Source organism: Macaca fascicularis, chromosome 1, assembly GCF_037993035.2.
Source record: "Macaca fascicularis isolate 582-1 chromosome 1, T2T-MFA8v1.1".
NCBI classification, from domain to species: domain Eukaryota; kingdom Metazoa; phylum Chordata; class Mammalia; order Primates; family Cercopithecidae; genus Macaca; species Macaca fascicularis.
Window position 1 is genome coordinate 170649231 of NC_088375.1, and position 23572 is coordinate 170672802.

The window sequence follows — 23572 nt, forward strand, 5'->3', positions numbered from 1 at the left end:
GAAAGGGAATCCCTTTCAGGCTGAGCTCTGGCAACTGAGAGAGAGGAGAGAACACCCTCCTTATTGGCTCTTCCCTCCTCTCCTAGAACACGGCTAATTGCTTCATCCCACGGAAGCCCTCTTCTCCATCATTGCTGAAGGCTATGGCTATTCTAAGAGACCAAGATTATAGAGGAATAGAAAATGGTAGACTTATTCTGTCTTCATGCTGTGAAAATCAGAGACACATCCACATCCCTCTCCCTGCAGTTGCCACTCATTGCTGATAATGAGAAAATCCAGATGAGGATGAAACCCATAAATACTTCTTCTAAGAGCCACCAAGTTTTATGGGTGTGTGTGTGGGAGGGTGGACCAGAACGGGACATGAGTTGATCACCACCTCTGTTCTAAGCAGTTAGGCATTTTGGATGCATTTTCTGATTTGATTCCATTTATCCTGTTTATTTATTTAATTTAACCCTTCACACCTGCCTCCTCTTCAAGCCATCTCAAATCCTCTTACTTTACAACTCACCTACCCCCACCTGGTCCACCTCATCAAACCACCTATTTTCACATCTAGACTAGTGCAAAAACTTCCTTATTGCTCTTCCAGTTCCTGCTCATACTCTTGTCCACCCTCTGCACAGATGCCAGACTGCTCTTGCTATTGTAAATGAGGACACATCACCCCTTTAGCTGAAACCCTCCCAAGGCTTCCATGGCTCTTGGCATGAAGACAGAATAAGTCTACCATGGCTTGCACAGCTCAGTAAGGCATAGCTCCTGCTCGCCTTTCTAACCTGAAGTCATACTTTCCACTACTCGCTCATCCAATTTCGGCCACACTGGCCTTCTTTCTGTTCCATGATCATGACAAAACCATTTCCCATGTCATGGACTTTGTTCTTGCTGTTATTTTGACTAGAATAGTCTTTCTTCCCCCGCTCTCTGCAAGCCTGGCTCATTCTGTTCCTCAGAGGTCAGCTCAAATGTCAGCCCCTTGGCAGAAAACCTTTACTCACCAAGCTGTCAAAGTTGCCCCTTTCCTACTCTCAGACATTACTCTCTGACACATTAGACTTTCTTCTTCCTATTTATCAGTCTCCATGTCTATTGTCCATTTCTCCAGATAGAACAAAGTTCTATGGGGACAAAGAGCTTGCCTTGTATTGTTCACCACCATATCCCTGAAGCCTTGGCTGGCACACATTGGCTGCTCCATCACTATTTTTTGAATGAGCAAATGAACCCCCACAAGGGTTCCTGAGATGAATATCATTTCCATTTTGCAGATGAAAAAACTGAAGCATAGGCCAGGTGTGGTGGCTCACACCTGTAATCCCAGCACTTTGGGAGACTGAGGTGTGAGGATGGCTTGAGGTGAGGAATTCAAGACAGTGGGATCCCATCTCTACAAAAAAATTTTAAAAAAAATTAACTGGGTGTGGTGGCACACACCTGTAGACCCAGCTACCTGGGACAATTACTTGAGCCCAGGAGGGTCAGGCTGCAATGAGTCATGATTGCACCACTGTACTCCAGCCTAGGTGACAGAATGAGACCCTCTCTCAAAAAACAAAATAAAAAAACTGAAGCTTAAAGGCGGGACAAGATTCAAATCCAGGTAGGCATGGCTTCAATACCAGGCCTCTCATTGCTATGACAGGAAGTCTCTCAAGGTCATCAAAACACAAGGAAGACACAGGTCACAACATGGATGAACCCTGAACACATTATGCTAAGTGAAAGAAGCCAAACACAAAAGGCCACATACTGTGTATGATTCCACTTATAAGAATTGTCATTTGGACCCTGGACATAGGCAGGATCATTTGCCTATATGAAATGTCCAGAGTAGACAAAACCATAGAGACAGAAAATAGATTAGTGGTTGCTAGGGGCTGGGAAAAGATGGGGAGTGACCACTTAACGGGTACAGGTTTTCTTTTTGGAGTAATAAAATTGTTCTACAACTAGACAGTGGTAAGGATCATATAACACTGTGAATGTACCAAGTGCCACTGAATATGCACTTTAAAACGGCTAAAATTGGGCCGGGCACGGTGGCTCACGCCTGAAATCCCAGCACTTTGGGAAGTCAAGGCGGGAGGATCACGAGATCAGGAGATCAAGACTATCCTGGCTAACATGGTGAAACCCCATCTCTACTAAAAATACAAAAAACTAGCCGGGCAAGGTGGCGGGCACCTGTAGTCCCAGCAACTCGGGAGGCTGAGGCAGGAGAATGGCGTTAACCTGGGAGGCGGAGCTTGCAGTGAGCTGAGACCGCACCACTGCACTCCAGCCTGGGCAACAGAGTGAGACTCCGTCTCAAAAAAAAAAAAAGACTAAAATTGTATATTTTATGTCATGTATAGTTTACCACAATAATAATAATAAAAAGAAAGGGAGATTTCCCAGGAAAGCCAGGTACCCACACCTACTTGGAGACTGGGCCAGGAACTGTGGCCTCCCTGGCTCCTCTGCAGCACTGGCTGCCTTCTCCCATTGTCATGAACCTCTGCAGGATCTGCCTGCTAGAGTGGTGGGCTGTTTCAAAATTAACCCTAATCTAAAAGAATAACATTTTACTTTGCAACTTCGTGGTGTTTCTTTTTGCAATTTACCCTTTCTCTTTAATCACGATGATCACCCAAACAATAACACACATGAACACGTGCACACACACACACACACACACACACACAATTTAACCCAAGAGGAAATGTAGCCTCCTGAATGCTGCTTTGAAATCCTATCAGACTGCTGCTCCTATTTTCTGAATTTCTATTTTTAGCCCTAAACAGAAAACTGATTCAAACATGTACTATTGTGGAGAAGTTATGAGTTCTGTAGTGTTTTAGGCAAGGAAAGTCTCTCTGAAACAGAAAAGTAATGGAAAAAAGAGATGGGAAGAAGATATGCCACAAATTTCATAATGGATCACATAACAGTTTGTTGTGCAAAAAGAATTTTAAACATAATAAAGTGGACAATAACAAAGAGATCCTTTTCAGCAAATACACAGTGATTTTGGTTTCTTTTAAAAGTCCCCTCCCCAGTTAAAAAAAAAATTGATGAAATTGGCCACCTGAAACTGAATTAAATAAATCTCCTACAAAAAAATGTCTACACAATTTTAACAGAATCTGTGCTTGAGACTTTGGACAGCTATAAAACCACTTTCAGATAGAGAGATGGTAAAAGAAATAATTATTTTAGCTATTATTTAGTTTATAGAATATAAAAACAAAATAAACTGACTAAACTTTTGAAAAATTGCGAAACTTTTCTTCAGTTTTTGATGAGGATGAGATACAAGAGAAACTTGAAAATATATATTTTGGGTATGTTTACTTTAAAGGACTTCCAAATTCACAAAGAAATGTCAGTTTGCAGCCTGTAAAACAGAACTTGTGGAGTACTTTATAATCTCTTATATCTATCAAAGAATTTCATTTAGGTATGAAAAAAATAGTTTCTATCACAATGGATGGTACTCTAGCCATTAGGTCAAAAAACTAGACTTAGTGGAATTGTAAAACAATACTGGTGGTTCCTTTATTGCTTTGTTGTACTTTGTGATACAAACTGAAAATATATGTGCTCAGTTTTCTGAGACAGACTTTATAAATTAAGGTATTGTGGATACAGTTGTTAAAATCATTTCATATATATGTGCAAACAGAATCATTGACAGTTTGCAAAGATGTTGAAAAAAAACAAAGGCAATGGATTTAATGATCTTATATTCTTTGCCAGTGCTTGCTGATTGACTGTAGAAGAGTTTTACAAAGATTTACTGCACCGCTAACTCCACCTCAAGACTTTCTTGAAATGGAAGGATGGTTGCCAAATAATAATCAAAGTAAAAAAGATGGCAATATGATTTACATTTTTGTACTGATACTATGTTGTGTGTGAACAAACTTAACATGCAGCTCCAGCAAAAGGAAAAGCTTATTGTAACCTAGCTAGACAGGTATAAAGAATGTGTGTTGGAACTGAGGCTTTTCACAATACAAATCAACAATCATGATGTTTTTAGACATTTAACACGAATCAATATGCTGAAGATTTTAATTGTAATTGACATCATTTTGTAAATTGCCTGCATAAACTACAAGAAGAATTTAAATGTTTTGTTGACATTGATAAATTTAGTGTTGCTTTTTAATTTATGCAATATCCCTTTGAATTTGATGTAAATAATACTGAGTTGATACAAGATTTAGTGAATTTATTTAACTTGGATAGAAATAGTTTGAAAAATGATACACTGTGCTTCAAAGTCAATTCAATTATTCTAAAAATGATGAACCAGCTTTATCAACATGGATGCAAAAATGAAAGAAAAATAGTGTTTCGGTATTTGATGCAGTTACTAGAAAATTGAGTATATTTGAAATAACTTGGGAATGTAAACCTCTATTTTTAATTATTCATTTTATAAAATATAAGCACAGATCAAGTATGACTTTTTTTTTTTTTTTTTTTTTTTTTTTTTTTTTTTTGAGATGGAGTCTCCCTCTGTCATCCAGGCTGGAGTGCAGTGGTGTGATCTCAGCTCACTGCAAGCTCTGCCTCCCGGGTTCATGCCATTCTCCTGCCTCAGCCTCCCAAGTAGCTGGGACTACAGGTGCCCAGCTAATTTTTTGTATTTTTAGTAGAGACGGGGTTTCACCATGTTAGCCAGGATGGTCTTGATCTCCTGACCTCATGATCCACCCGCCTTACCTCCCAAAATGCTGGGATTACAGGTGTGAGCCATCGCGATCGGCCTTCTTTTTTGTGTGTGTATGTGTGAAACAGGGTCTCCCTCTGTTTCCCAGGCTGAAGTAAGTATAGTAGTGCAATTTTGGCTCACTGGAACCTCTGCCTCCTGGGCTCATGATCCTCCCACATCAGCCTCCCAAGCAGATGCGACTACAGGCATGTGCCACCATGCCAGGCTAATTTTTGTATTTTTATTAGAGACAAGGTTTCACCACATTGCCCAGGCTGGTCTCCAACTCCTGGGCTCCTGTGAGTCACCCACTGCGGGCTCCCAAAGTGCTGAGATAATAGGCGTGAGCCACTGTGCCTGGCCTCAAGTATTTCCGACGAAAATTTAGCATCTGAATTAAGATGTCCTGTAAATATAAACTACAGGTACTCATTGGATTTTGAAGACTTAGAAAAAAAGAATATGAGCTATCCCATTATAATAATTATAATACAATGTATATGTATATCAAAAGATTACATTGTATACCTTAATTATATATAATTGTTACTTGTCAATTATATCTGAATAAAGCTGGGTAATAATTTTATATTGATTTCATGTTGAAATGATAATATTTTGGATATGTTGGGTTAAATAAAATATATATTAAAATTAATTTTATGTGTTTCTTTTAACTTTTTAAAATTTATCTTAAGACTAGTCCAAGTGCCGTCATGTTTACAACTGATTGATCACAAGCAATCGCAAATTTCGTTGTTCCTTCTCCACTCTCACTGCTTCATTTGACTAGCCTTTAAAAATGTAGCTTAAAAGTGAGTTTAGGCTGGGCGCTGTGGCTCACGCCTGTAATCCCAGCACTTTTTGGCAGGCCAAGGTGGGCGGATCACAAGGTCAGGAGATCGAGACCATCCTGGTCAATATGGTGAAACCCCATCTCTGCTAAAAATAAAAAATTAGCTGGGTGTGGTGGTGGGCACCTGTAATCCCAGCTACTTGGGAGGCTGAGGGAGAAGAACGGCGTGAACCTGGGAGGCGGAGCTTGCAGTGAGCCGAGATCTCGCCACTGCACTCCTGCCTGGGTGACAGAGCGAGACTCCATCTCAAAAAAAAAAAAAAAAAAAAAGTCAGTTTAAAATTACATATGTGGCCTGTAAGATGTTTCTAGTGGACAGCAATGCGCTAGAGACACAGATAAATATCACAGCCCTCATCATGTTATATTTTAATGGCCTTGAGAGAAAGTCGGGGTTTCATGTAAGCACATAGGACAGCTGTTCAGCCAGTCTTAGAATAATGAGTAGAAGACAAGGACATCAGAAGCTGGCCACAAAAATATCAGGCCATCCACTGAAGTAATAGGCATTTGTAATGACTGAACCATGATAACTTTTCTATTATCTATGGAATACGTCCCATCCCAGTGGCAAGTATTTATACCTGGATGACTTTACCATTGTTTAAGTTCTAGAAGTGGGTTCCTGAATTACATACTAAGCAAGGCCAAGAGGGTTGAAAAGCACAGGGTGATCCCAGCTGGACTGAATTGACCCCAGACTAATCTTCAGAACCACTAACGATCGGCAATCACTATGAAACGTATTTACTAAAGGTAAGTGATGCTCTGAAACTATGAGTCTTCAAGTTGTTTGGGGCAGGATGTATCAGTCAGTTAGCATTATTTAGTAATAATAATTGGATGTACGATTTGCACCTGGTTTCAGTGGAGTCTTGGGGTGTATGTCACACAGCTGGAATGTGCCCATGTGATCAGCTCACTATAAGTGACCTCCACTACTGGACTTCTTGGAACCAAGGTTCTGCACGTTTGCCAGTAAACCTTCAAGACCTGGAGATACAGTGCCCTATGCAACCCAGTTTTAGGAGGATAAAGAAGCCTGTGTCTGATATCTCTGGGACCCCTGCATTACCTATCTGTCTTCTGCTGTTGCTGTGCTGTTTCCCTTGTCTGTAATAAAACTGCCCCATGAGGATAAACTATTTGAGTGTTGTGAGTCCTTTCAGCAATCAAACACTTAAGGTGACTAAATGTGCAATTCAGGTAAGAGTTCATCAACTGATCATCTCCCCACAATAAGGACAGGCAGTATAGCAGACTGGCCAAAGTCTGAGCTCTGGAGTCCACCTGCATGGGCTCAGATCAAAGCTTCATCCTTTGCTGAATCTCTTTGAGTAAGTAAATGGGGAACCAATGGTCTATTAGTTCTTGTGCAAAGTTTTATAAAAATGCCTGGCACAGAGTAGCACTTAGTAAGTGTTTGCCACAGTTAGCAAATTCTGTCTTTGGAGGCCCAAGAAGCAAATATCTAGAAGTTTACTGTCTCTGTTTTTAGCCTTCAAAAGTTCATTAATATTGAGGTCTAGATCAGAGCAGCCCTCTACACAATTAAAAATTACTTGTTATGATAAAGGGCAAGGGTATGATGATTTATCAACTTTTTTATTTTGCTAGATAGAAAATGAAAATACCAAGGTATCTAGTCAAAGCTATCAGATGGCTGTAAGATCAAAGGAGAAAAGAAAAAATATTCTGAAAATCAGACAGTACTATAAATATAAGAGGTCTGCTTATTCTTGTTCCTTTTTAGTTTCTCTTGGGGAGTTTTACTCCCTTCAAAGCTTTGTTCACCAACTTAGCCAAATGTACCATGTCTGCCCCCTCAGCCCTGACCTTTGCTCCAGGCCTCAGTTCCACAATCCAAACTGTCCACTGAATGTTCTACCTGAAGGTTGGGCAGGAATTGAAGCTTTGAATGCTTTATCTTCTCCCCAGCCTGTTTCTTCAAGGCTGTCTCCAGGCTCAGCTATCTAGTTGCATGGAAATCAATCTGGGGTATGAGTGCTATTGCTGGGCCTGTTTGTCTTCAGATCCGTTCCTTGCCCATTTCCTGCTTGGGTCAGCATCTGCAAGGCAGATGACCTCTGCAGGCTATGATTCTCAGGCTCCCTGTGTCATAGAGTTTCTTGCAGCATTCCCCTAATGGGAGAAACTGGCTGGCATTTGAAAGTGGGAAGGAAGAGAGCAGCCAAGTTGTTTCTCCCATTTCTTTTTGCCTTGGGTGATAACCCCAGCAGTGGAAGCATCTTCTGATGACTCCAGTGCCCACAGAACAGACATGCTACCATTCCAGCCTCCAAAGATGACCTGAAACCTAGGCTCTGGTAATATTACCCCTTCTATTTTTTCCTCCAACCTAAGTGTAGCTGGGGCTTCTGTCTGCTGCTGATGCTGCATCACAATTCCTTGTTTGTTTGTTTTTTGGCAAACTTCATCACCTGTGTAACAAGTTCCCTACGTTAAATTCCCTGTGTTAAACAGTCCAGAATTTGTTCTGCTTTCCTGATTGGATCCTGATGATGCTGTAGGCATGTTGCCATCCACACACAGTTTCTGCTGCTGCAACACCTTTGGTGTCTACAATATGGCATTGGGGCAGAGAGAGGGAGAGGTAGAGCTGGGCTAATGCAAGTTCCTTTCAGGTGAGAAGGGGGATTGGAGAGGGTCCTATCTGGTTGCATGGACATGACATCACTTGGGGTGATCTGATAAAATATCATGACTGGGCACCACTCTGAGAGATTCTGATTTATCTTATCTAGGATGTAGCCCAGGTATAGGTAATTTATAAAGCTCCCTGGGTGAGTCTAAGGTCGAGATGGAGTTGAGAAGCACTGCCCTAGATAATGAGACCCCAGCGGTTGTTGCTTTTGGAGCATGTGTGACTGTGTGAATGAGTGTGTTTGTGTGTGTATGGGAGAGAGACAGACAGAGAAAGAGACATACGGAGGACAGCAACAGATGACAAACTATCCATAAAAATTTTTTAAAATAATTTTTAAAAAAGAGGAGAGCAATTAGATAAAATTGTCAACACTGACACTGACAAAAGCCAGAGGCTTAACAAAGAAAGAAGAACCTTGCACATTCCACTGAAGAAGTTGGAGAGGATTAGAATATGCCATCCCACATTATGCTTCACTGGCATATTCACTATTTTGGGCTGAAGGCAACTGAGAAACAAAAGATTCAGGAAGGGCTGTCTTCCCCCTTTCTATCAAAAGTCAAGGCATACATTTCCTGTGAGAAAGATCTCCTCCCTAAACCACGAAGAAGAAAACATTCATGCCACAGAAGATAATGAGTTGACGATGAGAGGAATCTGTACAAACAAACCTTGCTAACATAACACTTCTTTTCCATTAGTTTCTTCCATGCATTTTCTAGTCACTTTCCCACAATTTACCACCCTATCCCAAACCTCTTTTTCCTTTGCCTTATCAGGTCTTCACAATTTATCATTCTTGATTACAATGGTATACGAGCCCCTGGGTCTAACCATATCTTTGGGGTTCCACTTTTTTCTAAGAAACCCCCTGTGTCATGTAAAAATATTAACATCAAATAAAATTTGTATGTTTTTTCTTTTGTTAATCTGTCTTTTCAAAATTCATTTCAAAGGCTCCAGCCACAGAACCTAAGAGGGTAGGGGAGTGTCTTTCCTACCCTACAAAGTCGAAGGCTAATTACATACAACATTTATGCAAAGAACTTATCATTATGCTTAGCCACCCTTTAACATCATCAAGATTATTCATAACATTTCATTAGCTGTGTTTGTTGTGAGATTCAGTTGTTTCCTTCAAAAAGCTCTATGAGTGTATAAGATGTGATGAATCAATAATGAACCTGCATTCACAAGTCACACATGCAAAGCTAGAAATCTTGTTTTCTTATCAGCCTTCTGGGCCTACCAGTCAGGCAAAAAGGTCAGTGTTTTAAAAACACCCACATGGGCCAGGAGCAGTGGCTCTCACCTGTAATCCCAGCACTTTGAGAGGCTGAGGGGGGCAGATTATGAGGGCAGGAGTTCACGACCATCCTGGCTAACACGGTGAAACCCTGTCTCTACTAAAAATACAAAAAATTAGCCAGGTGTGGTGGTGGGCGCCTGTAGTCCCAGCTACTCAGGAGGCTGAGGCAGGAGAATGGCATGAATTCGGGAGGTGGAGCTTGCAGTGAGCCAAGATGGCGCCACTGCACTCCAGCCTGGGCGACAGAACAAGACTCCATCTAAAACAACAACAATAACAACAACAAACACCCACATGAAGACATTAAGAGGCTGAATCCACCACCACACTGCCTCCTGCTATAATCCTTTCGTTCAATTTAAAACATAGGCAGTCACCCAACATGGAAGGGGCCTAGTGAAGAAATACGGCAAGAAAATTCTGTTCTATTTAACAGAAGGCAAGCAGAGCCTGCTACTGACCAGCAAAAGGAGCAGTAATTTCCTCTGCACCCAGGAGGGCACAATACCACAGTCACTTCAGAATTTGAGGGAGAGTTTCCAGGTGAGAGTTCCCTGGAAAAATCGTTCACACTGTTTGAAACTACCTAGATAAGATCTTGTTTAGAATGGACAGGATAGAAGTTCCTGACAGATAAAAGAGGGTCATTAACACCTCAGGGTACAGAAAGAGAATCTAGGAGCAAATTGCATGAAATTCAGAGCAATGGAAAGATCTTACTATAATAGAGGAAATATTGAGTTTCAGTTAGTCATCAAATGCAGATAGAAAAAAAATCATAAAAGACATTGAGCCCAAGTGCTTCACTTTGCAAAGAAACAAACTTGGGGCCCAGAGAAAGTAAGCAAATTTGCCCAGGGTCACTGGCTAGTGAACTAGTGAGTTACATAGAAAGAACTAGCATCTGGCCAGGCACCTCTTCTCTAAACTGCTTCTCTAAGTGTGTGAACCAGCAGCACCAGCACCCCCTGGGAGAGTGTAAGAAATGCAGTCCCAGGCCCCTCCCAGACGTGCTCTTTCAGAATTTGCATTTTAACAACCACCCCAGGTGATCTATATGTACATTACAACTTCAGAAGCACTGCTTTAAAGTACACTTTGATTTCTCTGGGGTTTTTGGTTCGCCTACAGCCAAGGTTGGAATAGACATTTTCTCCATTCCTTGAGCACTACTTTTTCTGCAACCGATTGTAGAAGCTGATATTAAAACTTATAAATGTAGGAAGGGAAAGTGTAAATGACGTAGAATGAAGACTTTTGACTGGTTTTGTTGCTGACACCCATTTCTGTGACTTAAAAACAGCTAATCGAAGATCTGGAACACAGAAAAAAGCTTGGTAAAGATGTGTTGAACAAATAAAAAACCTTGTCGTATGTGAAGAAAAGCTTTCAGGACACAGACTTCCAACGTTCAATTTAACACACATTTGTTAAGCATCTACTATGTGCTAGCTGCTGTGTAAGTGGGAGATACATTCGTTACTAACAGACTGAGAAACAGATAGACTGAGAAACTCACAGCCTGGTGAACAAGCTCTCAAAAAGTTGTATTCCTAGAAGGCAAGGAGGTATCTTCACCCTTCTCCCTTTAAATGTGCCCTGCACACAAAGATACCACTTGCCAATATTCACAAGTAATATTTTAATAGGAAAGTTTCCAGGCTTTATTCATACAGTGGGGATTGTTGAGTGATGGGGGTGGATTGGGACATAAGAGCTTGGCTTCTCAACCTTCTGTACTTTTACTCACTCCCCCACTGGACTGGCAAATCCTTCTTATCTAATCTGTCCACACATTCCCTCCATCTGCTCCTTCTCTGCAGAGTGCTGAGTCTAGGATGGTTTGATGAAGAGATGGAGGTTCACTGCTTGACTGAAGGAATGGCGCTCTGTGTCCTGGCCCAGCTGCCAAGTGACTTCCTGGTCTCCTCTCTATAAGACATCTCACCCCTGAACTGCTTGAGTAGCCGTGTTGAAAGTTATCCTTGAGTTTATCTTGGGTTGCATACTACATTATCACTTCTTGAGTTGGGCTAGCACCCAGCCATGCTTCTTCACTATGGCTAACACTTGGAAATGGATAAAAGAGGAAAATAGTTCATCGAAAGCTGGTCACTTTGTTCTCTGCAGAAAGGGACTTTAGCCAAAGGCCAATCAGAGAAAAGGAAATAAAGGCTTCAAGGTCTCTGGTTGGGGTTCACAGCTGGAAATATTATCCAATAGAAGAACTCTGGCTGGAAAGAAGGAATAGCCTCTTTGCTGAGATAGCATTGATGATGATAATGTTAGTAATATTATCAAGCTCCTAATATGTGTTAGGTACAGTGCTAGCTACTGTATATGCTTCATTTTATTATGTCATTTAATCTTCTCAACAACCCTATGAGATAGATATTTTTTTAACCATGCCCTTTTTATAGACTGATTCTGCAGGAGACTGCAGAAGACAAAAGAAAACTTAAATTCATTCAAAGCTAATTATACACCAAGTCCCATGTTAGGATTTCTCATATGTCATAAGATAGGTGAGAGAATGGATAGATAGGAAAAAAAACTAACGCTTGTTAAGAATGGAATTTTATGGCATTTTAATTTGCCCTATTCTCATTTTCCTTTCTCAAGTTCTGTGGTAACCGTGAAAACTAGCACCCCAGCTGTCACTAGAGGAGGCAGGATGAATCTGGAGCTCCTCAGTTAACCTAGTGATCAGTTAACAATTGGACAGAGATTTCCTTAAGCCTCTTGGCAAAAGGTAGGAGACTTACTGGTTTAAGGAAATTTCTGTCCAATTATTAACTAGTTACTAGGCTGAATGGAGACTTTTTTTTTTTTTTTTTTTTTTTTAAGATGGAGTCTCACTCTGTCACCCAGGCTGGAGTGCAGTGGCATGATCTCAGTTCACTGCAACCTCCCGCTCTCAGGTTCAAGATATTCTCCTGCCTCAGCCTCCTGAGTAGCTGGGATTACAGGCCCATGCCACCATGGCTGGCTAATTTTTGTATTTTTAGTAGAGATGGGGTTTCACCATGTTGGTCAGGCTGGTCTCGAGCTCCTGACCTCATGATCTGCCCTCCTCGGCTTCCCAAAGTGCTGGGATTATAGGTGTGAGCCACTGCGCCTGGCAGAGACTCCTCTCTTTAAAGGGAGTACATGACAGAAAATACAGACTGTACAGAATTAATTCAGGAAATTCACTAAACAAATGGCAAAAACAGCACACAGCAACATCAAAAGAGAGGCAATCTGATTTCCACAGTTGTCACAATACACCATTTCAATATCCAGTTTTCAGCAAAAGTTAGTTCTTTGCCAACAAAGTTGCCAAATCTTTAGTTAGACTAGCTAGTCTGACCAAGGGAAAAAAACGAAGACACCAATTATTAAAATTAGGAATAAAAAAGGGACTATTATTACTGATGTTACAGAAATTTAAAAAATGATAAAAGAATAAAATAACTTAGATAATCTCAATGAAATGGAAAAATTTCTAGAAAGACATAAACTACCAAAACTGACTCAAGAAATGGAAAAATTTAAATAGACCTATAACAAGTAAGAAAGTTGAATTAGTAATTTTAAAACTTCCCACAATGAAAAATTCAGGCCCAGATTACTTTTCTGGTGATTATACCAAACATTTAAATAATAAACAAAAATCCTTTACAAACTCTTCTTAAAAACTGGAAGACAAAGGAACACTTCCAGTATATTCTGAGGCCAATGTTATCCTACATCAGAACTAGACAAAGCCATCACAAGAAATGCAAAGCACAGACCAGTATCTTTTATAAACATGGACTCAAAAATCCTCAACAAAATACCAGAAAGCTGAATCCAGCAAAAGATAAAAAGAAAGTATATACCATGGCTAAGTAGAAATTATTCTAACACAAGCTTGGTTTAATGTGCAAAAATCAATTAATGTGATATATCACATTAATATAATGAAGGACCAAAAAAAAAAAAAAAAAAAAAAAAACACCATGATCATCTAAATGGACACACAAAGAGGATTTGACAAAATCCAATAGCTTTTCGTAGTAAAAAAAACACAGAAGAAAATAGGAATAATAGGGAATTTTTCAATCTGATAAATGGTATCTATAGAAAAACTGAGCTAACATCATATTCAATGGTGAAAGACTGCAATCTTTTCACTTACGACAAGGAAAAAAACCAGGACGTCCACTCTCACCACTTATATTCAACATTGTACTGATGGTTCTAGCCAGGGGCAATAGAGCAAGAAAAATAAGTAAATGGCATCCAAATTGAAGAGAAAAAAGTAAAACAATCTCTTTTTGCAGATGACACAAGCTTGTAGATAGAAAATCCTCAAGAATTCACAAAAAAGTGCAAGAACTAAGAAACAAGTTAGCAAGGGTATAGTATATAAGATTAATATACAAAAATAATTGTATCCTCTATGTAGTAGCAATGAATAATCTGAAATGATATTAAGAAAAAAGTTCCATTTCCAATAGCATGAAAGAGAATTAAATACTTAAGAATAAATTTAAGAAAAGAGAGCAAGACTTGCACACAAAAATCTACAAAACATCATTTAGAGAAGTTAAATAAATGGAAAGACATCCATGCTCATGGATTAGATGACTTAATACGGTTGAGACAGCAGTACTCCCCAAATTAATCTACAGATTTAATGCCATCCTTATCAATATTCCAGCTGACTTTTTGGCATAAATTAATAAACTGACCCTAAAATTCATATGGAAATGCAAAGCACTCAGAATAACAACAAAAAAAAGTCATGAAGAACAATATAGAAAGACATAATGACCAGTTTTACGTCTCAACTGTCAAGGCACAGTCCCAAGTTATTCAAATACTAGTCTAGGTGTTGCTGTGAAAGTACTTTATAAATTTTATTAACATCTACAATCAACTGACTGGTTGTAGGAGGTCATCCTCAATAGTTTAGGCGGGCCTGATCCAATCAGATGAAAGGCCTTAAGAGGTTTCTCTGAGGAAGAAGAAATTCTACCTGTGGACTATGGCATGAGTAACTTCTCCAGACCTCCTAGCCTGTGCCTCCTGGCTCCCTGCCCTAAGGATTTTAGCAAATTCTTTGTAACACATCTCTTTTTATATGTATACATACACAAATTTTACGGGTTTTGTTTCTCCAGTGGAATACTAATACAGAGTACTCATATTTCCTGATTTCAAAACTTACTACAAACCTATAGTAATCAAGACTATGTATAACTGAATAGGGATAGACATATAGACACATGATTAATTAGTTTTAACAGAGTGTCAAGACAATTCAATGGGTAAACAGTGGTCTTTTCATCAAATGATATTGGGACAACAGGGTATCCACATGCAAAAGAATGACCCTGGACTCCCACCTCACACTGTATACAAAAATTAATTCAAAATGGGCCAAAAACCAAAATGTAAGAGCTAAAACTGTAAATAAAAACTTTTAGGAAAAAAATAGAGGGGGAAATCTTTGTAAGCTTGCACTAGGCGATGATTTTCAAAATCACAACCAACCAAAGCATGGGTAATAAATTGGATGTCATCAAAATGAAAAACTTCTGTGTTTCAAAGAACACTATCAAGAAAATGAAAAGAAAATCTACACAATGAAAGTATTTGCAAATCATATATCTAATAAGGGTATATACCCAAAATAAGTGACTCTTACATCTCAAGAATAAAAAGACAATTAATTCAATTTAAAAAGTGGGTAAAAAGTTTGAACAAACATTTCCCCAAAGAAAATAGACAAATGGGTCGGGTGCGGTGGCACAAGCCTGTAATCCTAGCACTTTGGGAGGCCGAGACGGGCGGATCACGAGGTCAGGAGATCGAGACCATCCTGACTAACACCGTGAAACCCCATCTCTACTAAAAAATACAGAAAACTAGCCAGGCGAGGTGGCGGGCACCTATAGTCCCAGCTACTCGGGAGGCTGAGGCAGGAGAATGGCGTAAACCCGGGAGGCGGAGCTTGCAGTGAGCTGAGATCCGGCCACTGCACTCCAGCCTGGGCGACAGAGCAAGACTCCGTCTCAAAAAAAAAAAAAAAAAAAGAAAAAGAGAAAGAAAACATACAAATGGCCAATATGCACATGAAAAGATGTTCAACATCATGAGTCATTAGGAAAATGCAAATCAAAACCACAATGAGATACCATTGCACACTCACAAGGATGGCTATAATAATTTTTTTTTTTTTTTTTTTAGATAGAGTCTTGCTCTGTTGCCCAGGCTGGAGTGCAATGGCGTGATCTCGGCTCATTGCAACTTCTGCCTCCTGAGTTCAAGTGATTCTCCTGCCTCAGCCTCCTGAGTAGCTGGGATTACAGATGCCTGCCACCACACCTGGCTAATTTTTTGTATTTTTAGTAGAGATGGGGGTTTCACCACATTGGCCAGGCTGATCTCGAACTCCAGACCTCAGGTGATCCACCTACCTCGGCCTCCCAAAGTGGTAGGATTACAGGCATGAGCCACAGCACCCAGCTGGCTATAATAAATTTTAAATAAATAAATAAATAAATAAATAAACAAACAAATAATTTTTAAATAAGGAAAATAAGTGTTGGAGAGCACGTGGAGAAATTAGAACCCATATACTATCCTTCTGCAAAGACAAAATACTGCAACCCCTTTGGAAAACAGTTTTGCAGTTCCTCAAAAAGTTAAATGTAGAATTACCATATACCCCGGGAATTCTATTTCTAGGTATATACCCAAGAGAATTCAAAACACATACTCCCCAGTGCACATGAACGGTCATGGCAGCATTATTCAGAATAAGCAAAAAGTAGAAGAAACCCAAATGTCCATCAACAGAAGAATGGATAAACAAAATGTGGTATAGCCCTGCAATGGACTGTTATTCAGCTATAAAAAGGATGAAGCACCAATGCATGCTATAATTTATATGAACCTCAACATCCTTATGCTAAGTGAAAGAAGGCAGACACAAAAGGACATATATTGTCGGATTCTACTTATATGAAATGTCTAGAATAGGCAAATTCATAGGGATAGGAAGTAAATTAGAAGCTACTATAGCTGGGAGAAGTTTCTTTTTGAGATGATGGAAATGTTCTAAAATAAGATAGTAGTGAGAGTTGCAAAATTTTGTGAATATAGTAAAAAGACTGAGTTGCAGACTTCAAAACAGTGAATTTTATGGTTAACTGTATCTTAATAAAACTGTTATTAAAAAAAGAAAGGTCCCTGCCCTGGGCCTACATACAAAAAATACACGGGAATATATGTAATGAGAGTAAAGAGTACGCATGGAACCCTTCGCCTCTTGGGATCTGGCAATGAGTGCTCGCACAATGTAACCAAAACCTTAGACATCCACTGCTGTGACCAGCACTGTTCTGGCCCAGGGAACATTTCTCTACATGTATTGCCCTCTGTCCTTGGAATAGAAGGTGACCACAATTGCATACAGTCAAAGTTTTGTGTATTGTGACACTGCCAACGGAGGAGATGGACACTTCTTAGAGCCTAGGAGAAACTACAGTGGCAGAGCCACTTCGGCAGGAGAAAAGATCAGTTAACCAATGTGTCAAATTCTTCCTCTCAGTTTAATGCAAAAGATTCTTGCACAACAAACTATCATTCCCAATATTACCAAACATCTACTTTCATTATATTCCAACCAGTGCTTCTGAAAGCTCTCACAGATTAGAATAATATTTGCAAGAATTTTGCAGGGCTGAGAAAAACTTTGCAATATCAAGTGTTATGGGTTGAACCATGTCCTCCCCAAATATGTATCTTGAAGTCCTAATTTCCAAGCACCTCCGAATGTGACCTTATTTGGAAATAGGTCTTTCCAGAGGTCATCAAGTTAAAATGAGGCCATCACGGTGGATCCCAATACAATATGACTGGTGTCCTGATAAAAAGGGGAAATTGAGGGCTGCACATGTAGGAAGACTACCATGTGAACACCAAGGCAGAGGCTGGGGAGATGCATCTATAAGCCAATGAATACGGAAAAATTCTGACACACTTCTAGAAAAGAGAAATCTTTCCTCATAGCCATAAGAAGGAACCAACCCCATGAACACATTGATCTCATACTTCTAGCCTCCAGAACTATGAGATACTAAATTTCTATTGCTTTTGCCATGCAGCTTGTGATACTTTCCAGCAGCCCAAGAAAATTAACACATTAAACAATTTAGATTATTCTTAAATTTGTATAAACCTAGGATAATGTATGAAGTATGATATTGATTTATATGATTAAATTATAATATTATGTAATATATTCTACAATAATGATTGTCATATATGATCCCATTTCCGTGTTTGAACATGACATGTATGATTCTTAGTTCATTTCCAAATTTAAGTATCACTTTAGGAGTTTTATTGATAACTACAGTTGCCACTGGCTCTGGGGAGTGAAGTTTCTCCAAATTAAAATTAGTTTTACAACGTAGGAGTTACAGCTGGGCATGGTGGCTAGCACCTGTAGTCCCAGCTACTCGGGAGGCTGAGGTGGGAGGACTGCTTGAATGCAGAGGCAGGGGTTGCAGTGAGCCAAGGTCATGCCACTGCACTCCAGCCTGGATGACAGAAAGAGATCCTGTCAAAAAAAAAAAAAAAAAGGAAGAACGACAACAACTTACGAAATTTGTTCAGGCCGGGTGCAGTACTTCACGCCTGTAATCCCAGCACTTTGGGAGGCCAAGGGAGGTAGGTTGCTTGAGGCCAGGAGTTCGAGACCAGCCCGGCCAACATGGAGAAACCCCATCTTTGTAAAACATACAAAAATGTGCCAGGCACGGAAGTGCGTGCCTGTGGTCACAGCTACTCAGAAGGCTGAGGTGAGAGGATGGCTTGAGCCCAGTAGGCAGAGGTTGTGGTGGCCCAAGATCATACGCCACTGTGCTCCAGCCTGGGTGATACAGCCAGACCTTGTCAAAAACAAAAAGGAAAAGAAAAAGAAAAATAAATTTGTCTAATTTAGCAGTTATCAATAGAATATACACTGTAAAAATCTTGCATAAAACTACTTAGGTAGTCATTTACCTGAAAGGAAGGCAAACAAATTTTTATGGAACTAATATATAACAATCTATGAATTATATATACTATCTTTGGCCCATGAACAAGACATCCAGACACGTATAATAATGATTAAAATAGCCATTTTTGGTAGTTCCTGGCTCTTAATCATTTAAAACACCCCATAACTTTCTATGTATTTTAAAATTGTATCGTTAAAAAGGTATATTTGACACTGTGGGAGGATAGGACATATTTTATTCAACAATTTTGCTAGCTTGATTTGTAACTTTTAAATATTTAGGTATATGGTGTGTGAACTTCCACTTGTACTCAGGCCCCAGGTCCTATAATTGTTAGGGGTAGGCCAGGACCCAGCAATGACAGAAGAAATGAAGCCTAAATCTATGAATGGAAACCAAACTAAAATATCAAACTTCTTCCTACTATAAACTAAAATATCATTCTGAAAGCTTCATGTGGAAGCCTGATGCAGTCCCTCAGAGCAAGTGACAAGCACCTTCCTGGGCCATAGTCCCAAGGGTCCCTACAAGCCCTTCCCAGGCAGGAGTTGTGTAGTTCTGTTGCCTCAGAGGACCTCAGCTCTCACCAGGTTTCATATGCCTAATGCATTTCACAGTCCTTACGTTCTGAATGTTAGAATTGGGCCATAGATGCTCCTTTTATTTCTTTTGCAGTAACTCTGTGCCACTTTCAAATAAACAGAGCAATTTACAATGGTATCTCACTCCTCTTTTGGAAATAGTAGTGTACAATTTGACAAACAACCTTCAGAGGGACCTCAATGTTGTGATATTCCCTATGGCTATCATTTTGTTATCTTCTGCCTGTCCCCTTGGAGAGAGGGTTGGCTGCCTATTGAGGGCTACTCCGAGGCTAGGGATGGGAACCAGCATTCTTTTTGGGAGTTAGTCTCAGGAAGTGAAGAACTCCTAGAGACAGGGGAAGTGGTGGCAATTAAGAGAAGAGATAAAGAGCAGGATGCATCACTGGGAAAGAAAAAAAAAAAAAAGGTACCAAAATGCCAACTAGGAATGCCAAAAACAGAATGGAAATGTAACTGCAAAAGGTCCCATGGAATTTCTAATTTGAATTGCATTTTATTGTAACTCCCTGCAAGCAAACATGGTAACTGTACATTTCACACTATTACTGACTAATGTAATAGATAATCTGACAGCCAATATAAAACATGGATGCCTGACATCAAAGGATACTTTTAGCTGTGGTTGAGCATCTTTAAGGAACTTCAATACCCTCTCCCTAGATATCGGTTCACAACAGCGGTATAAAATCTTTGTATAAAATTAAAAACCACGAGAGACCTAGACTGGGTTCATCAGAAAGACAGCAGTGAAGAATGAAAACTTCAAGAAGAACATAGAAGGGTATAATCATAATTTTGATAATAAAAAGAACTCTAATGTAAATACAACAGGCTGAAAGTCAACAACACAGTACTTAATAGTAAAGGCAGATTAGTGAACCACATTAATCAGCCTGGGATATAGATTATCAGCCACATTTGAAACACAGATTAACAGGAACAAATAAGGTACCAGGGTGGGAGACATTTTTACAAGTAACAAAAGTTTTAATCTTTGTTTAACTAAGACTTCAAAAGGATTCCACATATAACCAATGGTGAGACCATTAAAAAAAACCAAACAAACAGATTAGCATCAAGAAATGCAAGGCAGAGTGACCAAATTTCTGACCTGTTTTAAGATCAATCAGCATTTTCTACCTGGGCAAGTAGAATGCAATTAGCACTTGAGTGATTTTAAAGACTCTTTTACAGTTGCCTTTAACTAGCTGATGAAATAGCAGAACCGTGTGGCTGAAGGCCAATGTTTATTTTTACCCATTACCTATTTCATTAATGGGATTGTGGGCCACTGGCCCTCCAGGCACACATGAATGTATTAAAATACTCCACACTGTAATTAAGTGGCACAGAGGGGATTGGAGCAAATTAAGTGGCTGTTATATTTCCACAGGTGTAGTCTAGATCAGACATTTGGATGCTCTTGTGGCAGAGCCACAAAAGTTGTATTTCAAAAGTCTTCAAAAGTCTACAGGGTATCGAGGATATTTTTTTGTAGAGTAAGAGTTTTAATAAGTGAGTCCTTCCCCCAAAATAAAAATATAGATAAAGAAAAGTGCCCCAAGTAGATACTCTTAAAGTGAAAGATGAGAATCCTTTAACTAGAACAAGGACAAATGCATCAACAATAGCATCGGTGAAAGAAATTGGACCTTTAGACTCCATTAACAAGGGACTCAAAATGAATCAAACTTTCATGCAACTCTCAATCCAAGCTTGGGACTTTCCTTCCCAGTATAAGTTAGAACTTCTGTATTTTTTATCTTATCTTATCTTATCTATTTATTTTGAGACAGTCTCGCTCTGTCGCCCAGGCTGGAGTGCAGTGGCGCGATCTCGGCTCACTGCAAGCTCCTCCTCCCGGGTTCACTTCATTCTCCTGCTTCAGCCTCTCGAGTAGCTGGGACTACAGGTGCCTGCCACTACGCCCGGCTAATTTTTTGTATTTTTAGTAGAGACAGGGTTTCACCATGTTAGCCAGGATGGTCTTAGTCTCCTGACCTCGTGATCTGCCCGCCTTGGCCTCCCAAAGTGCTGGGATTACAGGTGTGAGCCACTGCGCCCGGCCAGAACTTCTGCTTTTGAGTTTTTTTAAAGGGAATAAAAAATAAAGTGATTACCTAATTGCTGCCCCGATCAACAATGATAGCATCAAAAATGCTTGCAGAAACAAAGACCGCGAGAGTAAAGGTTCCTATGCCAGCACAATATCATTTTTTTGTTTGATTTTTACCAAATCAATCCATTGTTGCCACTAAATGTTAGATTCCTTCTAAAATAGTAAATGGAAGATTTTTGCTTTGATCATTCAAAATCAACATTACTACACTTGAGAATTCTGCCAATGGTGGTCTCCTGTGAATCTTTAGAGCAGAGAACAAGCAAAATGGAATGAGGGCAGGGCAAAATGGAATGACATCTGGAAACACAGTGTTTTGGCTCAAGAAGAGGACAACATTGCCTTTGCCCTAGAAAACCATGGAGAAATACTTGGAAAGGACAAGAAAGGAGATAAAAGTACTTACGAGTATCCTGGACTTGCAGTGGGAGGGGGGCCTGAAGAAATGAAAGAAAAACAAAAGAAACAGTCAGTCTGGGTTATTGGAGGGTGAGTATAGATACAGTCAATCATTACAAATTAAAGTTCTCAACCACCCAGTGGTAGTATTTATTTTTCTGAAATTTATTGTTTTGCTATATTCCCCCAACCATCTCTATGAAAAAAAAAACAACAACAACCAAACCAAACCAAACCAAACAAAAAAACATACCAGTGAGAACGTGTCTACATCTCACAATTCAGGGCCTGAAAATGCTGAGACAAGTGCTCAAAAGTGAGTGAATCGAGTAAGCATCCTCAAACTATGCAGGAAGTTTCCAATGGGCTGAGTGGTTGCATGAAGGCGTTGATTGCAACAATGAGTGGGGCTTCCTTCTAGTTCTTGATGGCAGGAAAAGGACTATGTATGCTGCAAACATTTCCAACTTCTTGGACAAGGAGTATCCTTGTTGAAAAGAGCTCAATGGCACGATGGTTTCAAGTAGGGGCTGTGAGGTCAGAAAGATCTGGACCTCCTTCCTGCTCTGCTGTTTATTAGCTGGGTAACATGGTAATTGGGTAACATGGTAACTAACTGCTGGGCATTGGTTTACTTATGTGTAAAATGGGTACAACTGTACCAGGTTCAGGGTTGTGGGCACAGAGTACATTCTCACTAAGTGTGCATTCCTTCCTTCCTGTCCCTGTGGACTCTAGCCATCCTATCACATTGGGCTGAGGGCCAAAGTCCATCCCCAGTAGGGGTCTGCTTACCAAACTTGACAAACAAGACTCCAGTGGAAGAAACCACCTCCTTGCCGTTTGTTGCCACGCACTGGAAGTAGCCCGTGTCTGTGGTGTCGAGGTTTCTAATCCGCAGCCGAGAGCCATAGATGGTGGATCGAAAGGAGAGCCTCCGGGGCTCCTGGACCACAGGAGCATCATTTTTGAACCAGCGGATGGTGGGAGGTGGATTCCCAGAGACTTTGCAGTGCAGTTCTGCTGTCTGGCCCAGGGATGTGGTGATGTTATTCATTGGTTCATCAAGGGTCAGGTAAGAATCTGTGAACACAGAGAGGAGGCAGGTGAGAGTGGCAGATGGCTTGAGAATGCTTCCAAGCAGCCAAATCCTCTCCAGTGTATCCTCGGGATCACAGAGAGGCTGAGCAGGAGAGGCAGGTGAGACAGACAAGGAAGGAAACAATCACACTGACTAAGACCACAGGACTGCTAAATAACCACCCATAGAGCCCACTGCTTGGAAGAAAATTTGTCACTAATCAGAGTATAAAACTCAAAGTCTCCAAATGATTACATGGATGAGCTTTTGTGCTTCAGATCATAAAAATCATATACATTCCTTGTTCCAAATTTCAACATAGCAAAAGAGAGAGAAAATAAAGTTCATCTCAAATCTCCCCACCCAAAAATAACACCATTTTAAACATCCTGGCAAATATCCTTCCAGTTCGCTCACTTTTGATAAGAAAGAAAGCATCAAAAATTGGAAAAGTAGGAGCAACATATTCATATCCACATGGCACACGATCAGAAAGGATGCCTGAAACTTTCATGTTACTGACAACATAAGGTTATGAAGGCCAGGTCAGAGGCAGACAGAGCAATAAAGCAATGGACATTTCCATAATATTACTCATATCAACCATAACATGTTACAATATGTAATTCTTTCAATCACATATATATAGATTAATTCATATATAATACTGTGCAATATACAGATCTTAGTTATACAGTTCCATGAGTACAGGCAAATGCATACACCCATGTCACAAATGTCCCTATCAAGATAGAACATCAACACCCCAGAAAGTACCCC

The 23572-nt window shown here is 40.0% G+C and overlaps 1 protein-coding gene across 6 annotated transcripts in view; it reads right to left on the bottom strand.

Annotated features, from left to right (window-relative positions):
• ROR1 (receptor tyrosine kinase like orphan receptor 1) overlaps positions 1 to 23572 on the bottom strand; it is a 408557-nt gene that overhangs the window by 107187 nt on the left and 277798 nt on the right. For all 6 annotated transcript variants that reach the window (XM_045369694.3, XM_045369690.3, XM_074004848.1 and 3 more), the window contains 2 exons: positions 22507 to 22794; positions 21719 to 21749 (listed from right to left, as the gene is read on the bottom strand). In XM_045369694.3, the coding sequence (XP_045225629.1) occupies positions 21719 to 21749; positions 22507 to 22794 (319 nt within the window). The remainder of the gene's footprint in view (positions 1 to 21718; positions 21750 to 22506; positions 22795 to 23572) is intronic.